This window comes from Erigeron canadensis, chromosome 4 (assembly GCF_010389155.1).
Source record: "Erigeron canadensis isolate Cc75 chromosome 4, C_canadensis_v1, whole genome shotgun sequence".
In the NCBI taxonomy this organism is placed as follows: domain Eukaryota; kingdom Viridiplantae; phylum Streptophyta; class Magnoliopsida; order Asterales; family Asteraceae; genus Erigeron; species Erigeron canadensis.
This window is the reverse complement of record NC_057764.1, coordinates 4,778,611-4,793,253: the sequence shown is the minus strand read 5'-3', so window position 1 is coordinate 4,793,253 and position 14,643 is coordinate 4,778,611. Positions and strand designations below refer to the sequence as shown.

General features: G+C 32.2%; 1 protein-coding gene across 1 annotated transcript; it reads left to right on the top strand.

Moving 5' to 3' along the window:
• The first annotated feature begins 623 nt into the window (after positions 1–623).
• LOC122595127 (long chain acyl-CoA synthetase 6, peroxisomal-like) lies at positions 624–10,794 on the top strand. The gene is made up of 23 exons (XM_043767442.1): positions 624–894; positions 2,711–2,771; positions 2,846–2,923; positions 3,031–3,102; positions 3,184–3,265; positions 3,352–3,457; positions 3,548–3,624; positions 3,985–4,029; positions 4,130–4,216; positions 4,306–4,395; positions 4,494–4,573; positions 4,660–4,753; positions 5,353–5,441; positions 5,528–5,616; positions 5,971–6,100; positions 6,193–6,311; positions 6,578–6,701; positions 6,814–6,900; positions 7,401–7,504; positions 7,609–7,694; positions 7,984–8,070; positions 9,731–9,817; positions 10,365–10,794. Exons 1-23 carry the CDS (start codon positions 780–782, stop codon positions 10,461–10,463), a joined length of 2,088 nt encoding a protein of 695 aa, XP_043623377.1. The 5' UTR covers positions 624–779; the 3' UTR covers positions 10,464–10,794.
• The last annotated feature ends 3,849 nt before the right edge of the window (positions 10,795–14,643 follow it).

The window sequence follows — 14,643 nt, the reverse complement described above, 5'->3', positions numbered from 1 at the left end:
TACATTTTTATTTTTGTTATTTAAAGATGTTTTTCTTTAAAAAAATATTTTTATTTTCTTTTAAAAACTCTAATAATATATACATGGTAATCATTTCAATAATTTTGCCATAATAGAATTTTAAATTATTCGCATATTATGCGGGTTAATAAGTTAATTATAAGGTATATTATTTTGAGGTTATGAGTACCGTTGGACTGCTGCAGCTTCAATGACGAAGATATGTTTTTATAAAACTTTTATCAATATGCCCAGATTGAACCTCGGTTAATAAGCTAGTAAATAAATTACACGAACACGTGTCAATCGAATTACATTACATGTTGTTTCAAAAGGCTCTCAATGACGGAGAGTAATTAAGTTTGTACCTTTTGTAAAGGTAACTTTATCATTTTTTTAGGTTTTCTAAATATAAAAATTTTGTCCGAGAGGATCGTAACAAACATATTAAACATGCCGGCACACATATCTTGAATTGAAGTCTATCATGTTGACACTCTAAAAACAGAAGTAGACAAATCTGTATTTAAAATACACACCAGCATCTACAATCCAAATTTTAATTCCTCATCTTAACTCCTTCATAATCTACAAATCATTCTTCTTTCTCTCTATATAACTAAAAAAAATAAAATAATATATACACACACCTATATATATACACATCACATACACGCAATATAGTATTAAATATATATATATATATATATCCACACTGCCTTGAATCTAGAGAACCAGAAGATAAGCTCACATTTTCACCAATTTCAAAAAATAATTTAATGGAGACTAAAGCCAGCCGCCGGCTTCAAACAATTCAGAACCACATTTCCACTACCGCCGGCGATAGTCCGTCGGCTGTGCAACTGAACGCCACCTCCGGCGAGTTTTTTGTTGGTAATATATACATAATATGCTTTAATTGTATTATTAATTAATTAATTACACTATTTTTATATGAATTATTGTTATGCATGTGATAAGCTGTGAAGATTTATAGATTAGGTGAAAAGTAGTAGTGGTGGTAGTTGTTTTGATGTTGACTTTGTTTTAGGTGCAGATATTATTGAATTGTAATTAGTGGAAAAAGTTAGGAAAAAAGTTGTGGAAAATTTTTCTTTGTTTTTGTTCCGTGTTTTTATCGATAGGCGGAAATGAATATATCGCGAGAAAATTATTGAAAACGTGCTCTCATTCTGTTTCTAACTTCTATTTTTAAGTTTTGAAATTGCTGGTAGTTTATGTGAGAGGTGATATGTGCACATCAACTTTTTTGTAGTTCAAGTAGTATACTACACGGTATACAACTATGTGGTGCATTTTGTTGTGTATGGAAAATAGTTGTTGTGTACTATCAAAGTGAGTTTTCAAAAATATATATAAATTACCCTACCCCAACCCTAAGGTAGGGAGACTGCTTCCAATAAGACCTCCGGACATTATATGGGGAATGAGGACGAGTCCTTTAGTCCTTGACCTCTGTCTCCAAAGGCAAGGGGTTTTCCACTTGATCCAACCCTACTTGTTAAGTTTTCAAAAATGTAGTTATAAATTTGAAAATCTTCCGTTTTCTGCTAAAAGTTTTCTAGAAAGTGTTTTTGTATGAAAATCTTCTGCTTTTTTTTTAATTTAAATAACTAAAGGTGTTTGTTTTCTTCTATTTTTTAGTGGTATGTATGGACAATGGAATAAGACCTTAGAATCTGGTATATTCTGATTTATTGGTCGTTTTTGATTCATGTTGGTTAATATGTTGAATAAAGTGGAAATGATTACTTTTGCAATTAGTGGAATATATGGAACAAAGGAACATAACTTTAGAATCTGGCATATACAAGAATTATTGGTTATGTACATATGTCTGTTAAATGATTGAATAGTGTAAGTCAAAGGAATTAAGAAATGATTGCTTGTGTTATGTGATTTATGTTTTTACCAAGAGAAAAAAATGAAAAAAGAGCTAGTGAAAAAGTGGAATAAAATGTAATACTACTACTTTAGAATCTGGCGTATTTCAGGATTAGCTATGAGGGAGTAGGATATAGCAAGTCTCACTACCAAGTGAATATACATAATTGCATTGTAGCCCACTCGCTAGAAAAAATATTACTGTAAGATAAAGGGAAACTGGTACATTTTACACAAAGGGTTAGTTTTGAGGATTGTATTTTCAAAGGGGAAATGATGGATCCTCCTCCTAAAAAACTTCCCAAAACTTTAAAATTGTGATATGTGGATTCCATTAATTCCCTTTTCTATTCTCATCCCTTGATTTTGCCACCCGTCTTCATCTTATGGTTAGGAGAATTTTTAGGCTATTTGGTTAGGAGGATTTCTCATTTTCCTTTTTAAAGTGAACTTCAGAGATGGTGTGGCAAAAAGGGATTATATAGTATGTTTGAGTATGTACTCAAGAGAAATTTGCATAAATCTGTACATGCTTCTCGTGTCAGTGTTTCAAGGGAAAAATGTATGGTAATTCTCGTGTGTTGTTTGAAGGGAAATATGTACATGCTTCTCGTGTCATTGTTTCAAGGGAAAAATGTATGGTAATTAGTAAACAACAATCCATGCAATTCACCTGTGAGATTCATGATTCTAATGATTAACTCTTGGTTATCACTTATCAGAATTATGTATGTATTCATTATGCATATCGTTTTCCTTTGCTCTACACTGCGATATTTTATTAATGATTCTGATGCCATGGCAGAACAAGGGTACAGTGTTGTCCTTCCTGAGAAATTGCAAACAGGGAAGTGGAATGTTTACAGGTATATCTAGTTTGGTCATCATTGAAGATTACATTGATTGAAAAAACACTGATGTGCCTTTCTTTTGGTGACAGATCTGCTGCTTCTCCGTTGAAGCTAGTCAGTAGTTTTCCTGATCATCCCCACATTGGCACCTTGCATGACAATTTTGTGTAAGTTTACTCAAGATGTACATCGTTAAGCGTAATTGTTTGTGTTATGTTGAATGTTGGAATATTCTTTAACTATTATGCTTTGTCTTTTAAAATTTTTAATATAGGTATGCATCAGAAACCTACCGAGATTACAAGTATATGGGCTCCAGGATTTCGGCAGATGGAACTATTGGAGAGTACGCTATATTGCTTAGAACTTTATGCAGTTTTTTAAATTTGCATGCGATCCTTTCTAATCTATATGCGTCTGTTTACAGCTACAAGTGGACAACTTATGGGGAAGCAGCCACAGCTCGGTCAGCTATTGGCTCTGGATTAGTGGCCCACGGAATACCAAAGGCATGCCTCATTTAGAGTAACCTTTCCATTCTATTTCAATGTTTTCTTATATCTTACAAGTCCCTTTCATTATTTTTGAAAAACAGGGATCATGTATCGGACTCTATTTTATCAACCGACCAGAGTGGCTCGTTGTTGATCATGCTTGCTCCGCGTATTCATACATATCTGTCCCTTTATATGATACCCTTGGTTAGTTGCCTCTCATTTTGGCAAATGCTTAGTTTGGATTTTCTTTATGATACAGATATGTTAAATGGCTGTAACTACAAAATCTTGCAGGTCCAGATGCTGTAAAGTTCATTGTGAATCACTCTTCTGCACAAGCCATATTCTGTGTGCCAGAGACACTGCAAACTGTAAGTTAAATGGTCTCACAAGATTAGGTGTTTCATGTCTAAGATGTGGAGCATATATTGTTGTTATTAATGTTAGCCTACTTAGTTTGACTTCTGCTAAATTAACTTTTAATGGTGCTGACAATTTTCAGACTAGCTAGTATGTAAATCCATCGTTACCCTGCTTACTTGTTTTTGAAGTTTACTGATGTAGTTTAATTTACTAGATACTTATTCCTGCGCCTTAATAAGTCTTTTGTTAGTATTATTATCATCGCCATTACTACTATTATTATTAGTGTATTAGTGTTAGTATTTTTATTATTATTATGCTACTATTTGCTTATTGAAGCATGTGTGCCTAATATTCCCTTATTTCAGATTCTGAGCTTTTTGTCTGAGATTCCTTCTGTACGTTTGATAGTGGTATGATTGTCAACTTTTTCTGTCTTATTAATCACTGTGAAATGCTTTGCTGCCAAAATGATACTAAAACCTTCAAGTATTCGTATATACTGGTTCTTAGGTGGTTGGAGGCGTTGATGAACTCATTCCATCTCTTCCATCAGCGACAGGGGTCAAGGTTGTATCATTTTCAAAACTTTTCAATCAGGTAACCTCAACTTATTTCACCGCATATTGTTAATTTATTTATTTCTGCTATTTAATTACTAATTTATCTGTTATTTGGTGCTTTTTTAGGGAAGTAAAAACCATCACCCTTTTCGTCCACCAAAACCAGATGATGTTGCTACAATATGCTATACAAGTGGTACAACTGGGACACCAAAGGTTTCTATATCTTATACATTTCGGAATTTTTTCTAATGTCTATTAAAGTGAAATCTTTTATTTTTATCGTAACTGAAACTCTATTTTTATATGGTAAGGGAGCTGTACTTTCTCATGGAAACCTGATTGCAAATGTTGCCGGTGGAAGTTATGGACTTAAATTCTTTCCATCAGATGTGTGAGTGTTAGTACTGTCATGTCCTGGCATTATCTATTTCTAATGAATTTGTTTTTAAATCAACACTGTTCCTTCTGATTTCACAGATATATATCTTATCTTCCTTTGGCACACATATATGAAAGAGCCAACCAGGTCATATTGGTGTACTATGGTGCCTCTGTTGGATTTTTTCAGGGAGTAAGAAATTCAATAATACCTTCTTTCCATATTCAATTCATGATACTAATATTGGTCCTAAATCACTGACAAATTAGAGGTGGCAAAATAGGGATGGGTAATTAGTTAGAACTGGTTCAGATCAAAATTTCTGTTTTGTATGGTTTTGGTCAGGTTAAGTTTGACCCAAAAGATTGTTCAGTTTAAAAAGTTTGTAATCATATTTGGTACGATAACTAATTTTTAATAATTCTTTTTACTCAGCAATACAATAGCTTTTGAATAAAATAATTTTGAAGTCTATGCGCTATAAGACAGTTTGGCTTACTTTCGTCTCATTCGATACATTTTGTAATTAGCCATATTTTTTTAATAATATTTAGCCATGAGTTGAAATCACCACTTTTATGATGAAGTAACACATATTAGTGTTCCAATCTATTCATCAATACATATTGGCCTCTATTACTTTTTCTAAGCAAAGTCACACACTCACACGCCTTAAGTTTTGCAATTTGTATCAACCAAGACTTGAACTGTCAACCTCATACAAAAAGGAACTTTGCAGATGTACTTAGCAGTTAGCAGTATAGGTTTATGCTATACTTTTATTTTTGTAGGACAGCTTGAAATTATTGGATGACATGGCTGTATTAAGGCCTACTGTGTTTGCCAGTGTTCCTCGATTATACAACAGAGTATATGATGGGTATGATCAACAGGGTGCTTTATACACTTTTAAATCTGCAATCAATGTAGCGTAGTGAGTGCTCAATCTGATGTGTGGTTTTGCAGTATTATAAATGCAGTGAAGTCATCTGGTGGTCTGAAAGAAAGGATCTTTAATGCTGCATATAATGCGAGGCATCAAGCATTACTAAAAGGTAGCTTATATATATATGTTTCTTTAGCACATAGGTGTCGATTTTTGCGTCCGAACTCCAAATACTTAATTTGCAAGTGAAATACTTCCAATGGCTATTGAAGACAGCATTTTATATAGAAAGTAAATTAAAAAGATTTGCAGTTTCATTAATGAAAAGGGTTGGGAGTCTTTTCTGAGTTTTTAATCTTTTACGTCAAGTCTTCTAGAGCTCTAGTAACCATATGTAAAACAACATACCAGCTAGACGTTGAAATTTATTTCATACAAGTCTGTAGGCTTTTTTTTTTCTTAAACATGAATGTACAACAGAAGGAAAATGTTCTAATAGTTTGTTTTTGGAATCATCTTTTAGGCAAGAAGGCATCACCTATGTGGGACAGATTAGTATTTAACAAAATAAAAGACAAGCTTGGTGGACGTGTTCGTTTTATGGTTTCTGGTGCCTCACCCTTGTCTCCGGATGTCATGGACTTCCTTAAAGTGTAAGCTAACTTTATTACTAAAAAAGTTCTTGTTACAAATCAATATCATTTTTTTTATTTTGTTTTCTTATGGTAATATAACAACTTTTCAGGTGTTTTGGCTGTCCAGTAATGGAGGGGTATGGAATGACTGAGAGTTCCTGTGTTATAACTTTTATGCAACAGAATGATAACCTCTCGGGTCATGTAGGCCCTCCTAATCCTGCCTGTGGTCAGTTTCCCCTTATTTATTAGAAATTGTACCTTGTTCTTCTTTGAATTATATGAAATTAGCACAAATTACTTCTTTTAGTATATACAAAACTAAAGAGGCACATATTTCCTAAACTGGATGTATATATCACTGTAATAAGTTCATACAGATAAAATTACTCACTTTGGAATATTGGTTAATCGATACCTTGACTTTTTGCAAGTAGAAATTACACTTTATTACTTTAACATATCGATCCTTCATATACAAGAATCCTGTTTCAGAAGTGAAGCTTGTAGATGTTCCTGAAATGAACTATTTATCGGACGATCAACCATACCCTCGTGGTGAGATCTGTGTGAGGGGGCCAATTGTCTTCCAAGGCTACTACAAAGATGAAGTACAAACGTATGATGAGCCTTACTACCCTCTTCTGCATGTTGTTTGTACTTAAAAATTGTTTAGATATTGTCTTGAGTGGATTGTTTATGTTTAGTTAACATCAACCTAATTTGGTCAGGAGAGAAGTAATCGATGAAGAAGGATGGCTTCATACCGGAGACATAGGATTGTGGTGGCCTGGAGGCCGCTTAAAGATTATTGATAGGTAAGATGCCAGAAGATATTATTAGGTTATCAGTGCCTCTGGTTTCTTGTGAGATAATATTGAAGGATATTGCTAGAGGCATCAAATGTGAGGTTCGCGCAGGTTGAGTGATAGGTTAAAATCGCATCTGGTTAAAATGAATAATTTTATTTTTTGGCACGCGTCGGGTTTATTTTTTTTTTTACCAAGTTTTTTGAGCTGTAATAATCAATCAGTGTCGATACTGATTACTATTTTAAAAATCACTTAATGTTTTTTGAATAAAATGAATTAGGAAGTTACACCTTTGGCTAAATATGGCCTGTTTCTTCTGCAGCTAACTTTCTGATTTCTTTATTTGACCCATCAGAAATAAATATTTACCAATATTAATCCATTCATAAGAAAATGGGTCAAAATTTCCATAAATTTGGACTACCATATTTAAGTGAGGCATTTATGAGCTGTTAACTATCTGTTAAGTCTGAAGGTATTAATTTGTTCATCTTCCTCCGTTTTAGGAAAAAGAACATATTTAAACTTGCGCAAGGAGAGTACATAGCCCCAGAGAAAATTGAGAATGTATATGCTAAGAGCAAATTTGTGGCACAATGCTTTATTTATGGTAATTATCCAAGGGCCAGAACAGAATCCCTTCTTTGCACTATTCCATTCATTTTTTAAAAGGTACCATACTCTCTTTTATTTATTTAATTTTGCTGCAAATAGGTGACAGCTTCAACGCTGCCTTAGTCGCTATTGTCTGTGTGGACCCTGAGATGCTCAAAGAATGGGCTACTAAGGAAGGAATAAAGGTGACAGTTCAGTTATCATCTTTTACCAGTTTAAATGTCAAATATTACTAACTAGTATTCATAATAAGACTTTCTTTTCTCTCTGGGAAGGTCCATATTAGTTACAATCAAATGATAGAACCACTCCTAATTTAGTTAATAGTATAAATTGTTTTTAGGCTTTTTAAGAAATTACATAACAATTGTGCATTCAGTAGCAGAATAAATAGCCATATGAGCATAATTTTTAAGAATGTGATATCTTTCTGGAGAAGCTATATTAATAATTATTCTGTAACTTGTTATCTAGTTTGAAAGTCTAGAACAATTGTGCAATGACCCAAGGGCAAAGGCAGCGGTCCTGGCTGACATGGACGCAACTGGAAAACAAGCTCAGGTTAACTCATGATTTTTTTTAATTATCTATATCTATATTATCTATACTATCTTATAAAGCATTTTGCCGTTTTTTAAAATCTCAAAAGATGATTTGAACTACCTAAATTACCCTCCTTTATTCACTAATTTAAACATCTCTACCTAATATACCTATAATACCCTTAAATCTCAACCACTCATTTTTCTCTCCTCAAATCTCAACCACTCATTCCATAAATCATTTTATTCCTCTAATTTATTCAAAATATTTATCTCAAAAACCGTATATCGATAAATTATAAAAATTGTATGGGTGTTCTTAAAATTTCATGCTCTTTCATTAAAGATGGCATTTGGCTATCACACTCTATGACTTATCACCTCCTATGACCTATCACCCCCATCATCTCATCGCCGCATTGCGCGGCTACTATTGCTCGTATCTTATAAAGGAGGAGCACCTTTTTGTTTAAGAAAAGATAATTTGAACCGCCAAAAATACCCCTATTCTTTATTCACTATTTTAAACATGGGAGAAGATTCCCTCAAGTTACTCTAACATGACTAGTCATGTTAGAGTAATCTTGACCCTTGATTGAAAATCAAGGGACAAGATTCAAAATCTTTGAATCTTGTCCCTTGATTTTCAATCAAGGGTCAAGATCTTCCCAATTTGAGTCAAGTTGGGGAAATAACTTGTCTCTACCTAATATACATATAATTCCCTTAAATCTCAACCACTCATTTTTTTCTCTCTCCTCAAATCTCAACCACTCATTTTTTCTCTCCTCTATAAATCATTTTATTCATCTAATTCATTCAAAATCTTTTATCTCAAAAACCGTATATCGATAAATTATAAAAATTGAATGGGTGTTCTAAAAATTTCATGCTCTTTCATTATAGATGTCATTCGATATATTTTCGACGAACTTTTAAATTCGACGACGGAGCCCGTACGGTTAAGGCATTTGGCTATCACACTCTATGACCTATCACCCCCACCATTTTACCGCAGCAACGCGCGCGTACTATCTCTCGTATATTATAAAAAAGGAAGACCTGTTATAAGAAACAAATCATGAAGTTATATATTCAATAATAAACATGCAACTATGCAAGTACTTCTTGTCTTTGTTTTTTTTCTTTTTCTTTATTTTTCCCAAAAGAGGCCGGTACCTCATCATTTTATTACTAGTACCAACTTACAAACTGCACATTCCAAAATGAATGACATACCTATCATTTACATTTTGACTCAATACAAAAAACCACTATACAGTTAAAGCTCAAACTATTTACTATTCGTATCTCAAACTTTGTTAATAACACGAGTCATAACTTGCACCAATTAGCATAAGCATTCCAGGATCTGTTCCCAATAAACAGCAACATACCTTTATTTTCATGTCAGCAGTTTCCAACCTTACTCATTCTTCACTATGATGCCCCTAATTTAACTCCTGCACAACAGTAATACACCCTAAATTTATACTTCATTAGTCCTCGTCACGTTCCATATATTTCTCATTTCTACATAGGCATAACAACTTCTGCATTTCAAACTTCTTGTCTGTGTTTGACTAAATCATTGATCTGTATATTCTCTTTGTAACATATTGACTGTCCATTAGTGTCATGTATGCTCAATTTCCATCGATTATGGTATTGTAATGCAGTTGAGAGGATTTGAGTTTGCAAGATCCATCACTTTGGTAGCTGAGCCATTCACCATGGATAACGGTTTGCTTACTCCAACTTTTAAGGTACATCTTGAATTATGTAGAATCGTTTTTGATAAATTCTCTCAAGATTGAGGTTTCTTCACGTAGTTTAATTAAAGTGTGTGCGGGAATTTTGACGCTTATATTGACAAATAAGTTTATTTGTGTTATAATTTTTCTATTAATGGGTCAAATGGCTGAAATCATAAACAAGTTGAACAGGTTGGAAGCCACCCAAAACATATTCAAATTCATAAGTTATCCTAGAGTATTATTTCACAAAAAAAAAAGAAAGAAAAAAAAGAAAAGAAAGAAAGAGCACTATTTCATTTAAATATCAAAGTCAGAAGACCAAATTAGACGTCATAAGGAATTGCCTCTTTTGACCCATGACCCAACCCACCTGACCCACTCATTTTTTAACTTCCACATAGAAATAACTATTTAAGGGTTTAATATACTCTCGAGGAAAATTAATAATTTGATCAATTTCTGTAACCAGTGTCGAATAATGATGATACTGAACAGTTACGTAACCATAAGCTGAAAATATGTCATAGTGAAACTCCTATTGACTGTTGTGATGCAGGTAAAAAGGCCACAAGCAAAGGCATACTTTGCAAAAGCAATAGCTGATATGTATGAAGAGGTTGCAGCATCCGAATCTTCAGGTAGAAAAATTCTGTGAAGGGAGAAGGACAACAAACGTATTGTTGTAAGTGGTGCAATTTGGTTACACAATTGCTCCCTCTTTAAGAACAACACAAAGATTCTACCCGAAGAGCACATTCATTATACAAGACTGCAGTATATTGTGACCATATTGTGGTGTATATGAACTCTCAGTTATGTTGTGAACTTCTTTCTTACCCTACAAATTAAAGTTTTTTTTTTCTTTATTAAAACCAAAAAATATTAATTTAGATATTCAAAGGGTGCCTATAGTTGTTGAAAACTAAAGTGTATTCTAGAAAAACTTTCAACAGAAATATGGAAAACAAAAAACGGCTTCCAGGAAACTATATTGCTGCTGATTAAATTAAACAAAAGAACTATTGCGGTATTGCCTATTTGAGAATTACCGTGTTCTTTATATTCTAGTATGTTGCTACATAGATAGGCGACATATCTACAATAGTAAGTACTAGACAGTATGATTACTTCATTTTTTTTTTACTTATTTAATTTAACATGAATATTTTTGTTATGATTGAAACAGAATTGAGTAAAAGAAACAAGAGAGGAGAAAGGATTTCACACACAAAACTGATTTTATTCATGAACAATATGTTTATTTATATACAAAAGAGGGTAACCAACTCTTAACCGTGTTTCCCGCCACACCATCTAATTGACACAATCAATCCCTCTTTAATTACTGAATGGTATTTGATATTTACGCCATATTACTAGTTTCATACCTTTCCTTTTCAAATTACGCTGATCATACCTAACGTATGCAAATCTCCACTCGGACCATACTGGAGGCCAACGCCGTCAGGTGGCCGTTAAAACCTCCCCACGTGACTTGCACGTGAGGGGTAAAGATGTAGTATCGCATTTCTTCATTACTTAAATGGTACCTAACGTTTGCACGATATTGCTGGTTTCATACTTAATGTTTCTTAATTACTTAAATGGTACCTAATTTTTAATTATTATTTTTTTTTGTATTTTTTTTTATTTTGAAAGGTAAATTCCGCTTTAAGCCAAGGTCTTAAAAATCGGTATTTTAGTAATACTAGTGTGGAAAATTTTTTGGTATTATCGGTATTACCGGAAATACTGCCCGGTACAGCTATTTTTAATTTTTCTTTTATAAAAATTATCCAAAAACTTGTTACAATTTAATGAAAATAAAAATGCACTTATAATCCACTCAAAAATAATACCAAATATGTATTTCATAACAAAATATAAGTTTTAAAGTTCACAAATAGCCAAAAATAGCAATAAAGTATCATAAAAATAACTTTTAAAAAATTTTAAATTTTCATTTTTAAAAATATCGGAACTACCGCGACGCCAATACCAGAAAATATCCAGAAATACGAGAAATATCGGTCGGTATTTAAAACATTGCTTTAAGTTTCGTGTCGCAGTAAATACTGACTTCTATTTCTGGTATTCCACACCAGTATGACTAAAATACAGGTTTTTAAGACATTGGCTTAAAACGGAATTCACCTTTCAAAATAAAAAAAATACAAAAGAATATATAAAAAAGTTAATAACTAAACATTAGGTATCATTTAAGTAATTAAAAAAATTAGGTATGAAACCAGCAATATCGTGCAAACGTTAGGTGCCATTTAAGTAATTAAGAAATGCGATATTACATTTTTACCCCTCACGTGCAAGTCACGTGAGGAAGGTTTTAACGGCCAATTAACGCCGTTGGCCTCCAGTATGGTCCGAGTGGAGATTTGCATACGTTGGGTATGATCAGCGTAGTTTCGAAAGAAAATGTATGAAGCCAGTAATATCGCACAAACGTCAGGTACCATTTGAATAATTAACTCTAAATTCTATTTTATATTTTCGACCCTAAACTCAGTAAACCTCATTTTACATGTAACATTTTTTTCCTTTGTTTTTCTATTCCTCAAGTCCCATAGGTTTGATCCATTAGAATCGGATTCATTTTCTCATTGAGCGTAGGGTACGAAATAAATCAGATTGATTAAAAGCGTTACGTTAAATATCGGTTTTTTCCTCTTCTTCTATGTAAGAGTATAATATACTGTAGAGTATTTGTTTTCTAATGAAGTATAAGATTTCCCAAATATATATATCTTTTTAACAGCTCCCAAATTTATTAATCCATATGCGAATATGCCTATGATTATTGAGCATGCATTATCTAAAGATTGATGAGTTTTAATGAAAATTTTAATCAGATTACGGAAGAGTTAGGTTCATCATTCCTCAAACTTCTCACTGCGGGTACTTTCCTGGCATAGTTGCATTAAAAAACAATATGGGTAATATGGGTCTAAAATAACAAACAATATGCGAAAGCTCTTGAAAATAGCAAGCAGTTTTAGGAAAATCATAATGAGATTTAAGAATATCCCAATAAGATTATAAAATCGTAATTAAATTTGGGAAAATCGAATTTAAGAAAATCACAATGAGATTTAGGAATTTCACATTAAGATTATGAAAGTCACAATGAGATTTAAAATAATGGGAATATGATTTTAAAAATCGCAATGGAATTCTGAGTTTTTTGCGATACAATCAAAGAAAGAGTCAAATAAAATGAGTAAAGTTGTTAAACATATGCAGGATATTAAAACAATGAGAGAATTTTGTTGATCTCGATTATAAGTTCTTAGGATTTCGTTTCAGTTTACTCTTGCTTGGCTTTAGAAAATAAAATTACAAATCCAACAATGAGTTAACTTTTGCTATAAAATGCTAGTATTCTAACCGATAAATGTCGTGTGAGATTAAAGCTTATCAACATATATATATATATATATACTTCAAAAGGTAATGTACCTCTACTACAAGAAAAATGCTTTAATTATAAGTGACAAACATTAAAAGGTCGTCACCGATTTACGAAGTTTGGGAATTGAAAATTATGTGAAAGCCATATATTGTAAACTATAATATAATGAGTTAACTAGATTATTGTCCCGCGTAATACGCGAGTAAATATATTTTTATACTTGTATATATAAAAAATACAATTTCTTAAATAATAATTAACGAATTAAAATACTCAATTTCACTTTATTAACATTTTTTTTTTACTTTGATAATTTCATAAAAATTTATTTTGTTATTCATTAAGTCTTACTATTTCAATGTCAAAAGTTATTACTTATTCATGTCATCAAAAATATCTCGATATCATTCAGATTTTCATGTCATATCATAAAAAAAAAATATCACACATGACACATTCTTTAGATGGTGCCAAGGCATACAACCTTCTAAACCGAGTTGCAAGATTGCTACCATTAAGTCAATGATCATTCCAGAATCTTGTCTTATTTTCACTCTCAAGTGTTCTTTAATAACATCTTAAGGGGTCTAGCAATCGAGTGTGTCTCATAAAATGAGAAACATATATTTGCCCAAATATCATTACCATTTGTTTTACATAGGAACACAAACTCAGAACCATGAATCACATGGATGATTTTAAACCTCACGGCATCCAAGTTTTGCACCACATGTCAGATCTATTTGTACATATCAATGCTCAATTAAGAGCATTCAGACCACCAAAAGCTAAACCACTCACTTTTTTACTTGTCTTCCAATCGATATATTGCATTTCATTTTCCGAGTTCGACCCCCCTCCTCCATTACCCCTTCCACACAAAAAAAAAGATGAAATTGTGATTTTTATCAATTGAATAAAGAAAAATAATATATCCTAAATACTTTGAATTGTCGAGTTAGAATTGATCATAGGCAACACATTAGTATTGAGTTTAGATTTTATTCTATAATAACTTTGCAAAATTTATGGAATATAACCATGGATGGAGTCTGACTCCAATTTTGTTACAATGTAAACTTTTTTAAGGGTACATCTGTAATTTTGTTCATACAAAATATTAATAAATAAATAATACATACAAACGTTGACTTTGTTATCATAATCCTCTTCTTTGAAAGTACATCACTTTGTTGGAAACATTAGTTTTGAGATAAATCTTTCTATTGGTAGAGTAAAAATTTTGAGTTGTTTTGGTTTTTAATAGAATAGGAAAAAAAGAAAAAAGAGGTTGGAAAAATGTTTTTTTTTTGGGTAAATGTATAATACATTGATAATATACTTGTATGTTAATACATTATTTTTTTTTCAAATTCTTTTATAATAGTAATCACAATAGTCATGCATA

Bases quoted from the DNA above. Each gene is read 5' to 3' on its own strand.
- LOC122595127 (XM_043767442.1), top strand. From the start codon at position 780: ATGGAGACTAAAGCCAGCCGCCGGCTTCAAACAATTCAGAACCACATT. The intron at 4,574-4,659 runs GTGAGTGTTAGT...CTGATTTCACAG, and splicing joins AAATTCTTTCCATCAGATGT to ATATATATCTTATCTTCCTT. The intron at 7,505-7,608 runs GTAATTATCCAA...TGCTGCAAATAG, and splicing joins GGCACAATGCTTTATTTATG to GTGACAGCTTCAACGCTGCC.